At 42.9% G+C, this 20,889-nt stretch overlaps 1 protein-coding gene across 1 annotated transcript; it reads right to left on the bottom strand.

The window, feature by feature from the left end:
* Window positions 1-3,627: 3,627 nt before the first annotated feature.
* On the bottom strand, window positions 3,628-11,834 carry PRSS35 (serine protease 35). The gene is made up of 2 exons (XM_073675638.1): window positions 11,542-11,834; window positions 3,628-8,409 (listed from the first exon to the last, which is right to left on the bottom strand). The coding sequence occupies exons 1-2, from the start codon at window positions 11,568-11,570 to the stop codon at window positions 7,116-7,118; spliced, it is 1,323 nt and encodes a 440-aa protein (XP_073531739.1). The 5' UTR covers window positions 11,571-11,834; the 3' UTR covers window positions 3,628-7,115.
* Window positions 11,835-20,889: the final 9,055 nt, after the last annotated feature.

Below are 20,889 nucleotides of genomic sequence, written 5' to 3'. Positions count from 1 at the left end.
ACACCAGCTGTCAGCCGCCCCAGAAATGGCGCATCCATAGGATGCGCCAATTCTGGCACTTAGCCTCGCTCTTCCCACTGCCCTGTAGCGGTGGCAGTGGGGTAATAGAGCTGGGGTTGATGTCCGCTTATAATGCCAGCTGACATCAAGCCCAGGTTAGTAATGGAGAGGCGTCTATAAGACACCCCCATTACTAACCCCATAGTGAAAGTTTAAAAAAAAAACACAAACACCCAGAATAAAGTCCTTTAATTGAAATAAACACACAATTCTTTATTGTTCTAAATTAAACCATACTTACCATCACGCCCATTCCAGCTGAAGCCAATGTCTTCTGCAATAAAAGTAAAATAATAAACCAACCTCATCCTTACCTTTCCATGGTTCCCAGGACGGCTCCAGCTCTGCTACATTCACATGACAGGCTGGATCGCAGCCGAAAGCTGCCATCCAGCTTGCCATGCCGCAGACACTAAGAAGCGCAGGCATGCTTGCGCTCCTCAGTGTCTGGCTATGACAGCATCCAGATGAGCCGAGTTCATGTTCAATGAACTCAGCTCACCTCATGCACGTCACTGACAGCGTGGGAGAATTCTACTGCGCATGCGGTGAGCGTAAGAGAATTCTCCTGCGCATGCGGTGAGCGCAGGAGAATTCTCCCACGCTGTCAGTGACGTGCATGAGGTGAGCTTATGTCCAATGAACTCAGCTCACCTCATGCACGTCATTGACAGCGTGGGGGAATTCTCCTGCGCTCAGCGCTTGAGCAGGAGAATTCTCCCAAGCTGGGATGGCATTGAGATGACAGGCTGAATCGCAGCTGAGCCCTGGCATCCAGCATGCCATCCTTCTTAGACACTGCGGAGCGCAGGCATGCTTGCGCTCTGCAGTGTCTCTGAAGGATGAAAAGCTGGATGGCAGCAGTCAGCTGCGATCCAGCTTGTCATCTCAATGCCATCCCAGCGTGGGAGAATTCTCCTGCTCAAGCGCTGAGCGCAGGAGAATTTTCCCACGCTGTCAGTGACGTGACGTGCATGAGGTGAGCTGAGTTCATTGGACATGAACTCGGCTCATCTTTATGCCGTCACAGCCGGACACTGAGGAGCGCAAGCATGCCTGTGCTTCTCAGTGTCTGCGGCTTGGCAAGCTGGATGGCAGCTTTCGGCTGCGATCCAGCCTGTCATGTGAATGTAGCAGAGGTGAAGCTGTCCTGGGAACCATGGAAAGGTAAGGATGAGGTTGGTTTATTATTTTACTTTTATTGCAGAAGACATTGGCTTCAGCTGGAATGGGCGTGATGGTAGGTATGGTTTAATTTAGAACAATAAAGAATTGTGTGTTTATTTCAATTAAAGGACTTTATTCTGGGTGTTTGTGTTTTTTTTTTTAAACTTTGACTATGGGGTTAGTAATGGGGGTGTCTTATAGACGCCTCTCCATTACTAACCTGGGCTTGATGTCAGCTGTCATTATAAGCTGACATCAACCCCAGCCCTATTACCCCACTGCCACCGCTACAGGGCAGTGGGAAGAGCGAGGCTAAGTGCCAGAATTGGCATATCCTATGGATGCGCAATTTCTGGGGCGGCTGACGGCTGGTGTTTCTAGCCTGGGAGGGGGCCAATATTCATGGCACCCTTCCTGGGCTATTAATATCAGCCCCCAGCTGTCTGCCTAGCCACGTCATTATTTTTGGGGTCCCCCATTTTAATAGCTAGTAAAGGCTAGGTATACAGCTGGGGGCTGATATTAGTAGCCTGGGAAGCTCCGTGGGTATTACCCCCTTCCCAGGCTTCAAACATCTGCCCCAGCCGGCTGCTTAACCTCCGCTAGAGACTAAAATTACGGGGAACCCCACGACAATTTTTTTTTTAATAAATCCTTTATTTTAACACTAAATGACAAGTACAGTAATCAACACTATCACTGTACTTCTTATATATGTGACTGACATGTTTCTATCTATGTGTGATGCTCTATTCTTTCTATTCTAAATTGTCGGGTACCGATGCTGAATTGCCGGCCGGCTTTTTTAAAGAGACGGTGCATAAAAACACTATTATTTTTTTTTAATAAATCCTTTAACACTAAATGACAAGTACAGTAACCAACACTGTCACTATACTTCTTAGATAGAAACATGTCCGTTACATATATATCTAATCTATGTGTGATGCTCTATTCTTTCTGTTCTAAATTGTCGGGTACCGTTGTATGCCGCTGCTGAATTGCCGGCTTTTCATGTAATACATTCTACATTATTCTTAGTTGTTTTCCTTCATGTAGAATTAACCTACAAGGAAAGAAAGGGTTTATTTTCATTCCGATATTTGTGTCCCATTGACTTGCATTGGTTTCCGGTTTCGGAATCGGCGATATCCGATACTTTTTGGGTAACGGTCCGATCCAATATTTCCCGATATCTGAAGGTATCGCTCATCACTAACCATAAGAGAAAAAAAAAATGACATAAAACAATGAGCTCTTATAAGCATTTGTGTTTTTTTTATGTGCCGGACTAAGGCCACGTTCACACATTGGTCAGTATTTAGAAGCCAAAATCAGGAGTGGCACAGTTAGAGGAAAAGTATAATAGAAACACATCACCACATCTGTATTTATCACCCACTCCTGGTTTTGGCTTACAAATACTGATGTAAAATACTGACCAAATACTGAACGTGTGAACGTTGCCTTATGCTTTTGTTTACAATTCATTGGCCCCATAAACCAATGCAACAATTCGTGGATTATTTCTTTGCAAGCTGCAGCATAAAATCTACAAAAGAGAAAATCATAAAGGCCTCAGTGACACTGATGGTTATTGTTCAGTAGTAAAGGAGGTTTTCCGTTCATAAAGCAATGGCAGATCCTTGTAATATGACATTACTGTATAAGCCAAGAACACCCATTTACTTATGATTACATTTTTAGTACACATGGATGCTTGAGATTGTGGGATATTTTGGGGGGATCATTTACATTCAGTTGCAGCCAGTGGTCCTACAAAAACGGAAACCTGTCCATGTCTGGTCCGATTGATGGACCAAATTCAAATGCCAATACATATGTCCATGCTGGGCACAGACAGCACACGGATGCGACTTGTGTGGCATCTGTATGATGTGCGAATTCTGTGTCCGAACAGTCCACTTTCATGTGCTATCAGTTTCTAATAAAGCCTCATATATTGCAGAGTTGAGATTGATCCATAAAAAGAGATCATAATAGGACATGCCCTGAGTTTAACCCAAACGTTGATCCATTAAAGAGATGTTTGATTCCACAAAAGTACGAATGTGCCCTTAGATCCAGAGAGAAAACGGGTTTTAGGAATATGTCACCACTTCAATGTTTTCTCCCCATGCATAAGAGATGTTGGGTTACCAAAAACAGCACCTGGCATTGTGATCTATTGGCAGCTTGTTTCTACTCTTTCCGCTCACCCTACAGTTTGTATGAGTTGTATTTCCTTTCCTTGCAGTCAATCAGTAAGAACCTTCATTCCAACCTTCCACTGGATGAAAACCTACCCTGGTCATGTGCTAAATAAATATTGGATGATTGAAAGCAGAGATCTCTAATTCTACTCGGGATTGATAAAGAAATGATAATGGAAGGTTGATATAAAGAATAACATTTATTTGATGAAGTGTAACACTACAGCAACAATTTCTAGCTGTACATGGTGAAGAACCAGCGCAACCTAGAAAATGAGTAACATTTTAATTGTAGAATGAAGATATATCCAATTATTTCCCTGGATGGCAGGACGCCATGTGTGCTCAGTAACTGGCAAACATTGTGTGTTGTATTCAAAAGCAAATACGTCCTACATAGTGAAAATACCTACAATGAATGGCTGAATATAATTAGCACCATAGCCATTCCTTACAGTATACATTAAATGCCTTATGTCTAAGCAAATTATCAGTGGAAACAGTCAATTCCTGTACGGTAGCTTTGCATCATACATCTGGGAATCATACTGCTGGAAACCACTGTTTTATTTCAGTTAAAGGTACTCCGCTTGAGCAGTCATTCTGTGCTGGCAAAGTCCCTCCGCTGGGTGCTCCATGGCGGAGCCAATAATTTAAATCCGCATTCCCACCTTGTTTTCCCTCAATCTCCACCCTTGGCTTCTTTGATTTACAGCTCTGGCTTCATAGGGCCAGAAAAGTGAGGAGATAGATGGAAAACAAGCAGGTGCGAAGGTGTATATCAATGACTGGCCCTACCGTGAAGCACCGAGTGTTTGTACTTGGTTTGAACAGTCATTCCGTGCTGACAAGAGTCCCTTTAAATCATTTACTCATTGATCCAGGAAATATAGATAAATGCACACATTGCAATTCAATGCAAACTAATAGAGAGCACAATAGTCCCTGCTACAGCAACAAAAAGGCAGCGGAGGTTGAGGGTCAGACTTTTCACAGCGCTCCCTCGGTCTCTGCAGCGCCAAATTTCAATACGAGGTGAACAGAGTGGCAGCTATGAACTCTATAATATACGTGACTTTCTGATGTATATCATAGTGAATTAGGCTGTGATAAGCCTTGCCATCCTCCACTAAGTCCCACTTACATTTTCCAGTTTTTCAGCAGCTGTGTCACTATTCTAAAAAGGTATTTTCACAAAACTCTGAAATTGTATTTACGCCAGAAAAGTGGTACAAATTGATTAAATCCTCCCTGTATTTCATGTCTACTAAAGTTGCACAAGGGCCCATTGGGCTTCTACTTGTGATTCTCCTGCTGTTAAAAACTACAACTTAGGCTATGTGCCCACGTTGCATTTATGAAGCAGAAAATTTCTGCTGCATAAATGCAAGTCCTCTCCCGGAAAAACGCATGCGGAATTCCGCACGCGTTTATCGCGCATTTTTCGCGCGTTTATCACGCGTTTTCCACATGCGGAATTGCCTTGCGTTTTTTATGCATTGGACAAAGGCAATTCCGCTTGCGGAAACGCAAAATTAAATGACATGCTGCGGATTTTTGAACGCGGCATAAACGCTGCGGAAAAATCCGCAACATGTGCATAGAACTTGCGGAATCCCATTGGGGACCATGGGGTGCGGATATACATGCGTTTTTCAAGCGTTTACGCTGCGGAAATTCCGCAGCATATACGCTTGAAAAATGCTACGTGGGCACACAGCCTCATAGCCTTTCAGAACATGCATGATTGCAGCTATTAGGCCACGGCCCCACTATCAGTATTCGGTCAGTAAACCAGGTGAGGAACAATCGGAGAAAAGGTATAATAGAAACAAGTCACTAATTCTGCATTTATCACCCACTCCTGGTTTTGTCTCCCACTCCTGAGAAAAAGTCCTGACAAAATACTGATAGTGGGGTCGTGGCCTTAAGGCTCAAGTCCACCATAAAAGTTACTGGAAAACAGATAAGTACTATAAGGGTATGGGCATGCAAAAACTTTGTCAGGTGGAACCTGCCTGAAAAAGCGCTCACTAAACGTTAAAGCACTACTCCAGAACTGAAATTGAAAAAAAATTTGGACTGTGGCTGGTAAGTATACTAGGGGAAGGGAACTTAGATTCAAAGCACTGGTCTGGTGGAAACATGTCTCCTTTTGATTTTCTGTAAGTGCAGTATTGCGATGAGACAGCAAACATCCTACATGGCGGAGTAGGAACAATTTTGTGTTTATATAGAGAATGTTGGAGAATGCAATAAATTAAATGCATACAAGAACTTCTTCAGGTCTAAAAGACAGCCTGTAGCTTCAACTGGCTATATCTCTGCATAGAAATATAGTCTATAGGGGTATTCCAATTATTTATCAACTAACACCAATTGTTGACAAATAATCCTTGTAATTTCCATTTATTTTAAACCATTTTAGCATATTCTGGCCTCTTAGCAGAGGCCCGGAAGTTCTCTACTTTCTTCAGCCTCAACACAGGGGAAAACAGTATCGTATATACAGAATTAAAGATGAAATTAACTGTTCTGCTCTATGCACTATTTTATTTGCTCCACAGTATGTTCTGCCTGTATATACCACATATTGAGCATAGTCTTGAGCAGACAGTCACTACCCATGAAGAGGAACAAGGAAGCGGCTGCATGACTGAGTCCTGTCCAGTCTATGGTAATTGCCTACTACATTTGCTCAGTCCTGGGTAGCCACTTTGCTTCATGCCTCAACAATGAAAGTGGGTCTCTGCCAGTAAAGAAAATAGAAGACATATTGCCATCTCCCAGGAGAGTGATGTTCTCTACTAACCCAATTTTTGCCTTGTAATCAAGGGTAAAATATGAGGACCTTCTGACAGGTCACCATTACTTCTTGGCACTGGGCCATATGTCCATAATGTATATGTTATGACTGTTTGTCTTCAATTACCAACATTTGAAGGCAGTCTGTAAAGCACAAAATGACTGTTCATAATGGACAATTTTACTCAATGCGTTCTAGAAGTGATAAACGCAAAGCCTTTTAAATGCACGTGGCAGGGACTAGGTTTACACACGACATTACTGCACATACACATGCTCACACCAGTGCGTGCAGACATGAGATACACATATTTATTTAAGAAGACAATAACACTTAAAAAGCTAACCCAATCAGATTCACCATGGGAAGATGATTTCTGGGAAAGCAGGAGTACAGGGTCATTTGCATTCTTTTATTTTGCCATGTGCTTTACATGCACTGTAACAAACTGAGAAGTTTTCATGTGCGCAAAACACCAAAGTGTGTTGCCCTGAATGATTGCCACCATGATGAAACAAAGAATGAGAATGTGAAGTGAATGCGAAGGTTGTATTTGTGTAATGGTATAAATCTTGTAAAACAATCTCCATAATTCGGGGCAGTCCTGAGTTCTCTATATCGACAGCAGATCTGCTGGTTTCTTCCAATAAATATTTACATTACATAATTCCTTTTTTTTCATATAGGTAGCCGCTGTTTTTCTCCAGCTTCCAATATTACCTTCACTGGTGATTCATTAGAATTTGCCTTTGGAATTGCATTTTATAAAAAAAAAACAACCTGTATTATCCCTTTGTCATAGTTTTAAATAACTTTTTCTAAAACTTTACTTCCATAAGTTCCAGGTGATTTTTTTTTTCAATAAAGGTTCAGCCTTGAGAACAATCGGCATTATTGCCATGTATCCAGAGACATATCTGGGCATATTTGAGTGGAGTAATTCTGACCGCTACATTGTAATCCTGCTGCTCAGCACCAACTTCCACCCACTGGTGGCCTGAATAAATTGCAATGATTTTCCTCTTCCACTTTTTCTTGGTGGGTTCTTTGAGACGGATGTAAATACCAGAACCACTAGAACCCGGTTCTGCATCACAGTACTGATAAAACAGTTCATTAGATTCCACTGACACACTGCAAAAACGGTAGACTAACTGTCCTGGTCTGTCATCATCGAATCCCGAGAAGTGCACTCTACTGCCCTGCATTTTATTCACCTCCGGGCTTATTCCAAGGTCCATGTAGTTCTTTTTCTGTGCGCGTTTTAGTTCCAGAACTGCATAATCATAGTCCAAGGTCATGTTTTTGGATACTGCCTTAAACCAGCCTTTAGGAATCTGGATTGCTTTGACTCGTGTCCACTGGAAGGAAGGCTTTCCAGCTTGGGAGCCCTTTTCACCACCAGATCTCTGATGTGTCTCCTCTGTGTCTGTCTCTTCTGCCACTGACCTTTTCTGTACTGATTTCTTCTGTTTTCTTTTACCCCTCTTTGGTGCGTCTTCATCAGCAGGTGGGATTTCTCTGTTTTTCTTTGAACCCTTCCGTCTTCTTCCTCCCCTCTTTGTTCTGATTTTGAGGACTCCAACTCGTAACTTTTTGGTATTCTTGATGTAATCTGTGCCATCATGTACACAGTGGGCTGCTGTTAGCACATGCTTAGGTGAAATGAGAATGCCACTGCAGCCAGAAGAAAGCTTAACTGCGGTGCTAAACGGATAATTGGTCATAAAATGCCTGTCCGATATACTGAACCTACTGTCAGTGCCGTAAACCTGCCTCTTCCTTCGCAGGGTATGGTTTACTGAGGGACTGGTCTGATCCAACCTGATAGGCAGACGAACCTTTACTTTTGTCATAATTCGCGTCCCATTGTCAAACATGGTCTCGTAGGAAAGGTAGTTTTCAAGGTCATCTTGAGTTGGTGGCGGTAAATTCTTCTGACATTCGATCCCACAGGTTCCATGGAGTTCATGTACTGGTTCTGCTTGGAACATTGGACTGTTGAGCTGGATAACATCTGAATTGACAATGCGAGGTATTTCCTTGATGTTCCAATTGTAACCCTCCTGATCTTCATCATCTGCCTTGCTGGTGCTTGGCATTACAGTAGAGAGTAGTAGGAGTATAAGATGTAAGTGATACATTCTGCCCAATGGTCCTGACCTAGAAAAAGAAATAATGCATCAAAAGGTATACTTTCCAGAAAACACCAACAGATACAATGTTAACAGACTTATGTTTCATATAATGTGCAGAGATATGATGCAATCCAACAAACATGCTCTTATGCAATTGCTTTCTGCAAAATTCTAATTTGTAGTCCATATTTTATCTATTAATTAGCACACCAATGATCCAATTATACTGCTGGTCTTATCAACTGTGCAATAGCAAGTGCATCCTCCACCAATGAGTACCTTAGTAGTCACACTGTAAAATCAGCATGAGGGCTCATGCATATGAAATGAACGTGTCCTGTCTGAATTCTGATTGGACGGCACACTGACCTTTCTCATTCAATAGGGCTGTTCAGAAGAATGATTTTTCTCTTGGTCTGACTATCAGTGAGAAAAAAATTGCAGCATCCACTACTTTCTTGTGTATATCGGATGCGACTCACCCATTCAAGGTCTATGGGTGTGTAAGAAAAATATGATCCGATACAGAACATCCATGTGTTATCTGATTTTTACGGATACATTTCTATTATAAACCGTAACTGTAATTGATTGACATTTTTTATTGGTATATGAAAACGGCTGGCACACGGACCCCTCATGGATGTAAAAACGGACACATGGATGAAAATTGACTGAGTTTTCTGGATGAAACTTGGACAATTTTTCCTACACTCGTCTGCAGCTGGCCTAAAGGTCACATATGCCTGCAAGGGTTATACCAAAGAAGACCTCTACATACAAACTACAGACGGATGGACATGTACCCAAGTTTTGGAAAGGGAGACTCCTTTATTTCAGTTTTTTAAGTACACAGTGTAAATAACTATCACTGCAATATACTATATACTGGCTCATACAAACTCCAAAAAAGTTGCATTGATCCTCAAACAACTCAAGAATGAAATAGGACACATTATATCTAATTTCACTTTTTGTGTGAGTAATTTCAGGTCATTGGCATAATACATGTATCAGCACATAATGGCAGACAGATGGCACTTACATGTGAAGTAAGGCTTTCCTACTTTCCTTACTAATACTCCATCACAAGTTATCAGCGCTCTGGTCCACATACTGACATATAATGCAGTGCTTGTCTTTTCGCAGATCATACTTGCGACTTAAGTGCTTGTTGGAATCTAAGTAATGTTATCTGACCTGCTGAAATATTCCAGACTTGTCTCACTGCCATGCAAATCCTAAATATTTTGCTCTTAGGATGTCAGACATCTCATCCGTCACTGACGTTCTTCATTATTGTATGCAATTTTAATGAAAGAGCCAGGAAAATACTGGACCGTGTGATATGGAACGGCAGGCTTTATGAAGGCATGGCACAAGCTGCTGGGGTTTACATACCCAAATGCATTGTGCTGTATATTGCTGGCCATAGTTTAACGAAGACTTTAAACTATAGCTAAGGCTTTATTCACACATCCGTATTTGATCAGTATTTCACTAGTATTCGTATGCCAAAACCAGGAGTTTCTCCAAAACACAGAACAAGTGTCAATCTTTCAATTATAGTTTATCTCTACAAATATTCTCTTTTCAAATACTGATGAATAATGCTGACCAAATACTGACATGTGAATGAGGCCAAAGGAAGATTAGAAATAATCACAAATGGAAGTGTTTCTCTGCAGACTTCTATGTCCTGTCATCTACTGTTGATACATACAATATAAATCCCATGGATTTTTCTGAGTTGAGTAAATTGAATCTTTGTCCACTGCTGCAGAATATGTTACTGCCAGGGGGTGGGCATACCATGGCGGCCAAAGAGCTAAGGGGGCTCACTTCCACCTGCAAAGCAGCAAGCAGCTTCTCTCACAGACATAAAGAAGGGTATTACCATGAACTATTGGACCACAAAGGGCCCATGTGTGCTTCTTGCACGGGGACCCTCTTCTGTCTGTGTCCGCCCCTGGTTAACGCTACATGAGTAATGATGGGTAGAATGTATGGTAAATAACTGGATCCTGGATCTCAATGTGTAATGCTCACTAGATCCAGTAGGTGGCAGGAGAGAATAAGAAACTGGCCATGTAATCAGAGTCTATAGCAGACTAGTTTCATAGAACAGTACCATGAACTTGGTTCATAATGTTGTGCTTAAAAAGAAAGAAATCCTTCACATCTCAATGCAAAAATGTGCAAAATATTATCGTCATCTTCACTGCATTATGGTTGGATCCACTATTTCTGCTCTGCTCTGTCCATGTTCTGCAGCAGTCTATCATTTACTATGTCAAAATTAAGAACTGTGGGCTTTTGAATCAAAAGTAGAGACTGTCCCTATAAAAAAAGGGGGCACTTTGAAGGTACAGGTCCTCATACTGATGTTATTGATCCCTTCTGTGCCTTCATAGCAGCCATCATATACAGTAACTGTAGGATGTACTATATTTCCACTGCACCAAGCAGTCCTGGTACCTGTGTACTTCATGTATACATCTTCTATTAGTGCAAGACACATTTTTATTTTTTCGGTTCGAGCCCTAAAGGAAAACTTTGCATGACCTTCCTAGTCTGATATAAGCCCCCAGTGTAAAATCCTGATTTAATATGTTGCAGAACCTTTTCCAGGGAGGATTTATGATTTAATTCCAGCAATTAGTAGGGAGAGGATAAGAAAAAGAGAAGTTAATATGGGAAACACATTTTTGGGTCCCATCCTAAAACTACAAGGCTGGTTTGTTTCCAGCTCATTGATTACAGAATACATGAATCCAATAATACTGTAACATTTGCAGGAGTCCTATAAAGATCAATCCTGGTGGTTCTGCACATACTGCACCTGAGACATCCACAGCCAATGGATCAAAATCAACTATTAATTACAATGATCAAAAAAAAGAAGTGTGCTGCAACTCTAGAAACCACATGTCCATCCCTGCAGGTCCCAATGCATGTCCATCAGTCCACATACACATCCCAGAGGCTCTCATGCCCTAAAGTCTGCTGTCACCTGTCCTAGTAGTGTCCTCAAGGTATTCAGTAAGGTGCTCAGGATCCCACCATCTATTCTGAAGTTGGAATTTGCATTCAGATGGCTTTTTTCATACAGAGAAGTTAGCACAGGTCCTTTCAAATGTATATAGTTTTGTCTTACCTAGTAAAGAAGAGGTGAACAGCAGTCATCAGGCACAAAGCTCCTCATTCCCACTCTGTGCTGACTCTGAGGTCCAATCCTGGAGGTAGCAGCAGGACTCAGCACCTCCAGCCCATACAGAAGAGGGGAGGGACATATAATGCTCTGGGCAAGAGAAGGGTAAGCAGAAAGGGAGCTTTTGGGAGGGGCAGGGTAGTGCTGAGTTGCCTTACTTATGATACCAGGAGACATTTGAGGATACAGCAGCTCTGGGAGGTGAAATGAAGGTACCAGAAGAGTGCACAGCCCTCTTTATAGCTGGATGGTGCACAGATCCTTCCCACAGGCAGGGGGCGCCGCAGCACTCATCAGCCTGCCTCCTTATCCTGACTTGTACCTGCACATTGCTACATTTCTGTCCAGTGGTGTCTTTTTATTTCCAGCTGATGTATCATTCATATGTACAGTATATTATTAATGTTGATAGCCATGATACATTTCTCACTGGTCCCTGAAGGGAGAGATCAGAAATGATTGCTTTAGTACCATGCATACAACCAAAATTGTTTCTTATCATATTTTTACATAAAAGGGTTATCCACGATTACAGAAATGATGGCCTTTCATTGGGCACAATCCTTTTTGCGGTCCCAGATTACTTGAATAAACAGTTGTGCAAAAATTGACAAAAATCTTCCATCTATGGTACCTGGCAATATGTGTAGTTTGCTTTCTTAAGTAGGAGCTGTCATCTACCTTAATATTTCTGCTTTAGAAAATACTTGCATTTCCCATTAAGTAATTGTAGAGCATCTGTTCTTAGAAGTCTGCATTGTCTGGACTGAGTAGAGAATAACAATCTGTGTGGTGGGGAGGGGGTAGATGGTCACTTCAGGCCCCTCAGCCGGAGGGGCCCACCTGCAGCGACTGTCACTCTAAGGCCACGGCTCCACTATCAGTATTTGGTCAGTATTCGGTCAGTATTTTTTCTCAGGAGTGGGAGCCAAAACCAGGTGAGGAACAATCAGAGAAAAGGTATAATAGAAACAAGTCACCAATTCTGCATTTATCACCCACTCCTGGTTTTGGCTTCCACTCCTGAGAAAAAATACTGACCAAATACTGATAGTGGGGCTGTGGCCTTAGGCTATATTCAAGTACAACATGCAAATAAGCTGATTTTTACAGTACAGGCAAAAGCTATGAGATCACAAAAAATCTCATGCACACGTTTGTTTTTCATGAATGAATTTGAGAACTGCAGCATGTCACTTCTTTCAGCATTTAACATTTTTTTGCTGCATTTTGGTGAATAATGCTAACTTTTTTAAACGTGTTATAGACAATTCACAAATGTAATCTGCAACAAAAAATGCAGCAAAACCACAACAAAACCTGTGTTTTTACTGTCTAGACAGCAGGTTTTGGCTGCAGGAAAAAACGCTGCAAAAAGTTGCATGTGAACATAGCCTTGATTGTGTCAGCGTGTGCAGCACACCAATACAGTTAAACTCTGCGGTAGGATACATGGACTCCCTGCACTACCACTCTCTGTTCTGTACGCGCTAGATCGCTGTAGACCAGAATGATGTGATGATGTCATTGTGAAGGGACTCTGATGTCCTCTGTATGACTCGGTGCGATGACATCACCAGAACAGTTCTTCCATGCCTTGCCACTGTCTGCCAGCAGACTCATCAGGATCCGGGGTTAGGTAAGTATATGATGATTTAATTTTAATAGTACTTATGGGTGGACAATCATACAGTGCGGAGGCGACTGTGGGGGCCATCACCATCATACATTGTGGGGGCATTATAAAGTGTGGGAGCTACTGTCGCTGCCATCATACAACATGGGGACTACTGTGGGGGCAATTATACTGTGTGGGGCCTACTGTATGGGCTACCATAATGTATGGGGACGATTGAGGGGGCCATTACACTGTGTGCAGAATTATTAGGCAAGTTGTATTTTAGAGGATTATTTTTATTATTGATCAACAACTATGTTCTCAATCAACCCAAAAGACTCATAAATATCCAAGCTTAATATTTTTGGAAGTTGGAGTGTTTTTTTTTTAGATTTGGCTATCTTAGGAGGATATCTGTTTGTGCAGGTAACAATTACTGTGCAGAATTATTAGTCAACTTAATAAAAACCAAATATAATCCTATCTCACTTGATTATTTTCACCAGGTAAACCAATATCAGTGCACAGAATTTAGAAATAAACATTTCTGACATGCAAAAACAAAAACCCAAAAAATTAGTGATGAATATAGCCACCTTTCTTTATGGTGACACTCAACAGCCTTCCATCCATAGATTCTGTCAGTTGCTTGATCTGTTTTCGATCAACATTGCATGCAGCAGCCACCACAGCCTCCCAGACACTGTTCCCAGAGGTGTACTGTTTTCCCTCCCTGTAGATCTCACATTTTATGATGGACCACAGGTTCTCTATGGGGTTCAGATCAGGTGAACAAGGGGGCCATGTCATTATTTTTTCTACTTTTAGACCTTTACTGGCCAGCCACGCTGTGGAGTAGTTGGATGCATGTGATGGAGCATTGTCCTGCATGAAAATCATGTTTTTCTTGAACGATACCGACTTCTTCCTGTACCACTGCTTGAAGAAGTTGTCTTCCAGAAACTGGCAGTAGGTCTGGGAGTTGAGCTTCACTCCATCCTCAACCCGAAAAGGTCCCACAAATTCATCTTTGATGATACCAACCCATACCAGTACCCCACCTCCACCTTGCTGGCGTCTGAGTCGGAGTGGAGCTCTCTGCCCTTTACTGATCCAGCCTCTGGCCCATCCATCTGGCCCATCAAGAGTCACTCTCATTTCATCAGTCCATAAAACCTTTGAAAACTCAGTCTTAAGCTATTTCTTGGCCCATTCTTGATGTTTTATCTTATGCTTCTTGTTCAAAGGTGGTCGTTTTTAAGCCTTCCTTACCTTGGCCATGTCCCTGAGTATCACATACCTTGTACTTTTTGATACTCCAGTAACGTTGCAGCTCTGAAATATGGTAAAACTGGTGGCGAATGGCATCTTGGCAGCTTCACACTTGATTTTCCTCAATTCATGGGCAGTTATTTTGTGCCTTTTTTGGCCAACACGCTTCTTGCGACCCTGTTGGCTATTTGCCATGAAACGCTTGGTTGTTCGGTGATCACGCTTAAAAAGTTTGGAAATTTCAAGACGGCTGCATCCCTCTGCAAGACATCTCACAATTTTGGACTTTTCAGAGCCCGTCAAATCTCTCTTCTGACCCATTTTGCCAAAGGAAAGGAAGTTGCCTAATAATTAAGCGCACCTTATATAGGGTGTTGATGTCATTAGTCAACACCCCTCCTCATTACAGAGATGCACATCACCAGATTTACTTAATTGGTAGTTGGCTCTCAAGCCTATGCAGCTTGGAGTAGGACAACATGTATAAAAAGTATCAAAGTGATCAAAATACTCATTCGCCTAATAATTCTGCACACAGTGTATACAGTGTGGAGACTGATGTAATCATACATTGTGGGGACCGTCATACAGTGCGGAGGCTACTATGGGGGCAGCATACAATTTGGGAGCTACTGTGAGGGCCATCATACAGTCTGGGAGATACTGTGAGGGCCATCATACAGTGTGGGGACGACTGAGAGGGCTAACATATAGTGTGAGGGGCCCTGTGGGGGTCATCATACAGTGTGGAGATGACAAAGGGCTAAAATAGTGTGGGGGATACTCCAGGGGCCGTAATACATTGGGAGGACTACTTTGGAGACCATCATACAGAGTAGGGACTGCTGTGGCTGCCATTATACCAATTGGGGATGCCTGAGGGGGCCATAATGCAGTGTGGGGACTACTATGGAAGCATTAAACAGTGTGAAGCTCATCATACAGTGTGGGGATGAATGAGGGGGTCATCATACAGTGTGGGGACTACTGTGGGGGCCATCACAGTATTGGGACTACTGTGGGAGCATCAATAGTTTGGGGCTCATCATGCAGTGTTGGGACTACTGTGAGGGCATCATACAGTGTGGGGGGCATTGTATTGTTTATAGGGGAATCATACTGTATATAAGGCAGCTGTGGGTCCATCATACTGTGTATAGAAGAGCTGTGGGCCCATCATAATGTGTATAGGGGAGGTGTGGGTCCATCATACTGTGTATAGGGTTGCTGTGGGCCCATCATACTCTGTATAGAGGAGCTGTGGGCCTGTCATACTATGTATAGGGGAGTTGTGGGTTCACCATACTGTGAATAAGGGAGTTGTAGGACACCATACTGTGTATAGTAGAGCTGTGGGTGCATCATATAGTGTAAGGAAAACTGGGGGGGGCATGATACAGTGTGGGACTACTGTTGGGACCATCATACAGTGTAGGAACTACTTTTGGGGCTATCATACAGTGGAACTACTATGGAAGCATCAAACAGTGTGAGGCTCATCATACAGTGTGGGGACTAATGTGAGGGCATCAATAGTTTGGGGCCTATCGTACAGTGTGGTGAATAAAGTGGCGGCATAATACATTGTGGGGGGACTTATTCTGTGTATAGGAGAGCTGTGACCCATTATACTGTGTGTAGGGCATCTGTGGGCCCTTCATATTATATATAGGGCAGCTGTGATCCCATCATACTGTGTAAAGAGGAGCTGTGGGCCCATCATACTATGCATAAGTAAGCTATGGGGCCATCATACTGTGTATAGAGGAGCTGTTGGCTCATCATACTGTGTACAGAGCAGCTGTGAGCTCATAATACTGTATATAGGGCAGCTGTGGTCACATCATACTGTGTATATGATAGCTGTGGGCTCATCAAACTGTATATAGGGCAGCTGTGAGCCCATCATATTGTGTATAGGGCAGCTGTGTTCACATCATACTGTGTATTGGAGAGCTGTGGTCCCATCATACTGTCCGTAGGAGAGCTGTCATCCCATGCATAGAAGAGATGTCAACGGTGCACACAGGATTATTAAATTTTACGGGGCAATTTTACCATCTAGATGGCACAAGGGAGGCATTTTAATATCTATGGGGCACATGGTGGTCATTATTATGTGGGCCACTAATAGGAGAACTGTTTTTTTGCCACACAGCAGGTGCGGTAAAATGGACACATACGGCAGCAGCAGGCCCAGCATTGGAGTGTCAGTAGGTTGAACAGTTTGTGCAGGTTGGGGATAGATGGTGACGATGCTGGAAATGTGAGAACTTACTTGTGTCTTTGTTGTAAATTCTCCAGACAAGTAGTGGCTGGAAGAAGTTGTCATGTCGGGCTGGGCCTGAAGGAAATCCCGGGAACAGTGAAGAACTCCATCAGGAAGATCATGGACCGGTAAGATGCTATCTATAACTATACTGTTATCCCCTATATGTCCTTCAGCATTGGTATCTACCACTATACAGTCACTGTAAGGTGGTAATATTGGTGATGGTCTTTATATAGAGATTTTTCAGTGAAAGCATGGTCATCTGCTTATGTTTCCCTATACCCATGATTAGGGTGCGTCACTAGTGATGAGCGAACGTGCTCGCCACTACTCGGTACTCGCCCGAGCATCACGGTGCTCGACAAGCTCGGCGAGATTTTCCGGGTTGCTCAGGCAGGAGCTTGGGTCCCCACCCTGCATGTTTGGCGCTCTTTAGAGAGCCAATGAACATGCAGGGATTGCTTGCCATGCACTGTAATGCTGTAGCCATGTTGGTTGTAGCATTACAGTGATTGGCTGGCCGCATAGTGTCATCGGGTCTATTTAAGACCCGGTGACACTAGGCTCGTCACAGTCTACACCGGAAACAGGCAGAGTCGGGAGAGGTGCTGCTGCGTCAGGGAGAGATTTGCTTGTTTATAGTTAGTAAAAGTATTCCACAGCATATCTATATATCCATCTGAATTAACAGTCCTTCTGAGGACTAATTCAGCTGCATATATTCAGTTGTGATAGCAGGTGTTAGGCAGGCAGGATTTGTGGCACACTGCAGTGTATACAGCACAAGAGGGTCCATTGCACGTTCTGACTGATCATGCTGTTACAGATATTTGTAGACATAGCCCCAGGTATCAGGGACCAGGGCTAATTTTTTTTTTACCTTAATCCTGATTATTTGCTTTAAAAGCAATCCAGAGTACACCATTTTTCTGCTCCATTTGCTTGTTAGCACTGCAGAATACAGCCAGATCTTTTCCATATTACAGCGATAAAAATCCAGAAATTTGCAGTGAACGTGGAAAACATTGCCGTCCATTTACATTTTGTTGCAGTGTGTCACTGAAGCTATTCACACGAAGTCACTGTGAAGAATAGTAACCTACAGGCCCACTATTTAAAACCATGGTTGTCCGTCAGACGTATCACTTATAACTGCGGTCCAAAATCAGCCATTTCTGGCCTCCATTTACATTTTGTTGCAGTGTGTCAGTGAAGCTATTCATACGAGGTCACTGTGAAGAATAGTAACCTACAGGCCAGCTATTTAAAACCATGGTTGTCCATCAGACGTATCACATATAACTGCGGTTCAAATCCAGCCATTTGTAATGAACGTGGAAAATATTGTCCTACATTTAAAATGGGCAAGGCGCGTGGCAAGGGACGGGGAAGTGGACGTGATGGTGATGGTGCATACAGAGGCCGAGGCCGTGGGCAAGCTGAAATTGTGCCACAACAAACACTCACATCTTGTTGCTCGACCTTCCTGTCCCAATTATTAGGGTACCGCAGAACACCACTATTGAACACAGAGCAGTGTCAAAAGGTTGCTGGTTGGATAGCAGATAATGCTTCCAGTCACTTTGCCACCACTACCATCACCATCCTGTCTTCCACACGGTCAAGTCTCAGTAGTCGTGAGTCTGGACCGCATATTCCTCACCCTGATCCTCCTTCCCCCCACCATGCCGAGTGCCCGGAGACAACTGATCCCACACTTGGACACTCAGAAGAGCTTTTCACTTTTCCATTTATATATTTGGGCCTCTCACCAGGCCAGCTTCAAGCGAGTCAAGTGGAGAATGCGTGTAGCGATGCCCAAATATTTGTACCTATCTATATAGTTTGCTTGGTCCTTGGACCTCTAAGTATTTTTGTCTGTTTGTCTTTTTGCTGTGCTACAACTTCTGCTAGGAGGTGTCCAATTTTGTCCCAGTCCTTAGTACTTTTAGGGACCCCTCCCTTATATCTATCGGTCTGCGTTCAGACTAGATGAGGACGAAGGCGGGTCTGTTCACAAGGAACAGGTTGCCCGCTGCATCGTAGGGAATCAGCTTAGTCCTATTGTAGGGACAGTTTTCCTATCTTTCCTTAGTTCTTGTAGCAGATCATAACAGTAAGTCCAGCCCAAAATCCTAATGTGCCGGCAATGCAGGACCTTAGGTACCCATGGTTACGTCCACTGATGGTGACAGTTAGTTAGCTAGTTGCTAGTGGTCGTAACCATGGATACTTAAGCTACTGAAATGCCTGCACATGAGGTAAGCGACACAGCAAATCAAAAAAACTGTACTATAATTCTAATTAGAGGTATTTGCTAATATTATTATTATACCTACTACATATTGGGATAGGATCTTGGAGATGGGAATACCCCTTTAACTACTTCAGTTCAGTGCTGGTCACAGTTACAGTACAATGTGATACAGTAGTCTCAGTTTCAGCCACCTGCATTATACCTTCCTTTCCTGACTCCTTCTTCCTCAGGTACGTTCCACTTGGCTCTGCAGCTTTCAATAACACAGTCCCACTTCCTATCTGGGCATCCCCATCCGTTTTCCCTGCTTGGGATGAAAGTAAGGCTGGCTCCTCCATGCCTTCTCTAGGCCGTAGGACTCAAATGTTTAGGGAAGATTCCCCGAAATTGGCCGCTCCCATTTCCATAATGCTGCTTCTCTCTTTCTCTTCCTCTTTCTGCATCACTATTAACCTTCAGCCCACTGGCCCTGAACTTCTCCTGCACTTTTTTTCAGTTGTTCCTCCTGCACATACTTCAACGTTTCAACTCTCTTATCTGTATTCCCCTATATAACCCAACCAGGAAAAACTCCATCTATTTATATCTTTTCACCCCTCCCATCTGGGAAATTCCCTGAACATCATAACTATAACTTTTCCTCTTATGATCTATAACTAGCTAACTATTCCTTAAAACACAATGCCCCCTACTGTGCTTATTATTGTTAACTACCCTTATTACTTTATCTCATCTCTACATTTATATCCTAATTTTCCTATCCTTTCCCTATGTTATTTTATTACAGCATACTAAAACGCATTTTTATTATTTAGCATTAGTCATCTTCAACCACAACCGTACACATTATATTAGTCACATTACTATACATAAAATCATTATTAAAGTCTAGACATTACCCACATTTGCTGTTTTACCAGGAAGAGATGAGGAGCATGCATTGACACCAACACACTCATACACTTTCTTTGAAACACCGGAGCGTTTCAGAGAAAACTATATCTGGCTGCAATAGTGCAGCCAGGTTCTGATTCCAGCTGCCCATGGTTTGGGCAACATGAATCGACTGACAAGTCGACTTAAGCAAATTTTTGACCTATAGTATGTCTCCTTTGGTCCCTGAAGCATGCTAGCTGTCAGATTGACAGTTATTCATTTATTTGTCTCCTGTCGCATTAAGTGAAAACTCCCAAGGTCTGCAGGCACATACAGCGTTATCAGCCACTCAGAATTATTGTCTACTTGGTTGTGCAAATTAAAATAGTTTCAGCCTTTGAAGTCCATACATTGCATCATTCTCTTAGCGGGGTCTGAAAGACCATTTTCAAAACTTTTGGAACATTTTTGTCACATCAACTAGACCTGTCATCCTGTATGTGTCTAATAACCAGGACAGCGTAGTTCTTCACAATTTTTCATTCGAAATCTGATTGCAATGAGAGGTAAGGAATCCCCCAAGTTGAGATAGTACATGGAAAAAGACTAGGTTGCTATCATTCTTACGCTCAGGGTTGCTTTTCATGAGATGAGATGAGCATCTTGCCTCAGGTGGCCTTACATGGTGTCTCACAGGGTGACAAAATGCTATAATTTCCCTCTATAACTGAGATGCTCTGGCAAACAGGCGGTTGCCAGCTGTAGTGTCAGTGTGTTCTGTATGGATGAGACAGGATACTGGCATTACTGCAGTTGGCTCCGCCCAGTGCACTGTGATTGGTGACAGTCCTGGTGTGTATATTACACTCTATGCACTGTGCCATTGTCTGTGTGGCGCCCCTGAGGGTTCAGTCGCCACAGAGGTACTGCACCTCACCCAGAGGTGTGGTGTCTCTCTTCTCTCAGGTAAGGTGGGAGTGCTGCTCGGAACCCCAAACA

This window comes from Phyllobates terribilis, unplaced genomic scaffold (assembly GCF_046119375.1).
Source record: "Phyllobates terribilis strain yellow unplaced genomic scaffold, ASM4611937v1 Scaffold_3__8_contigs__length_932513732, whole genome shotgun sequence".
Lineage (NCBI taxonomy): Eukaryota > Metazoa > Chordata > Amphibia > Anura > Dendrobatidae > Phyllobates > Phyllobates terribilis.
This window is presented reverse-complemented; position numbering and strand designations above follow the sequence as displayed.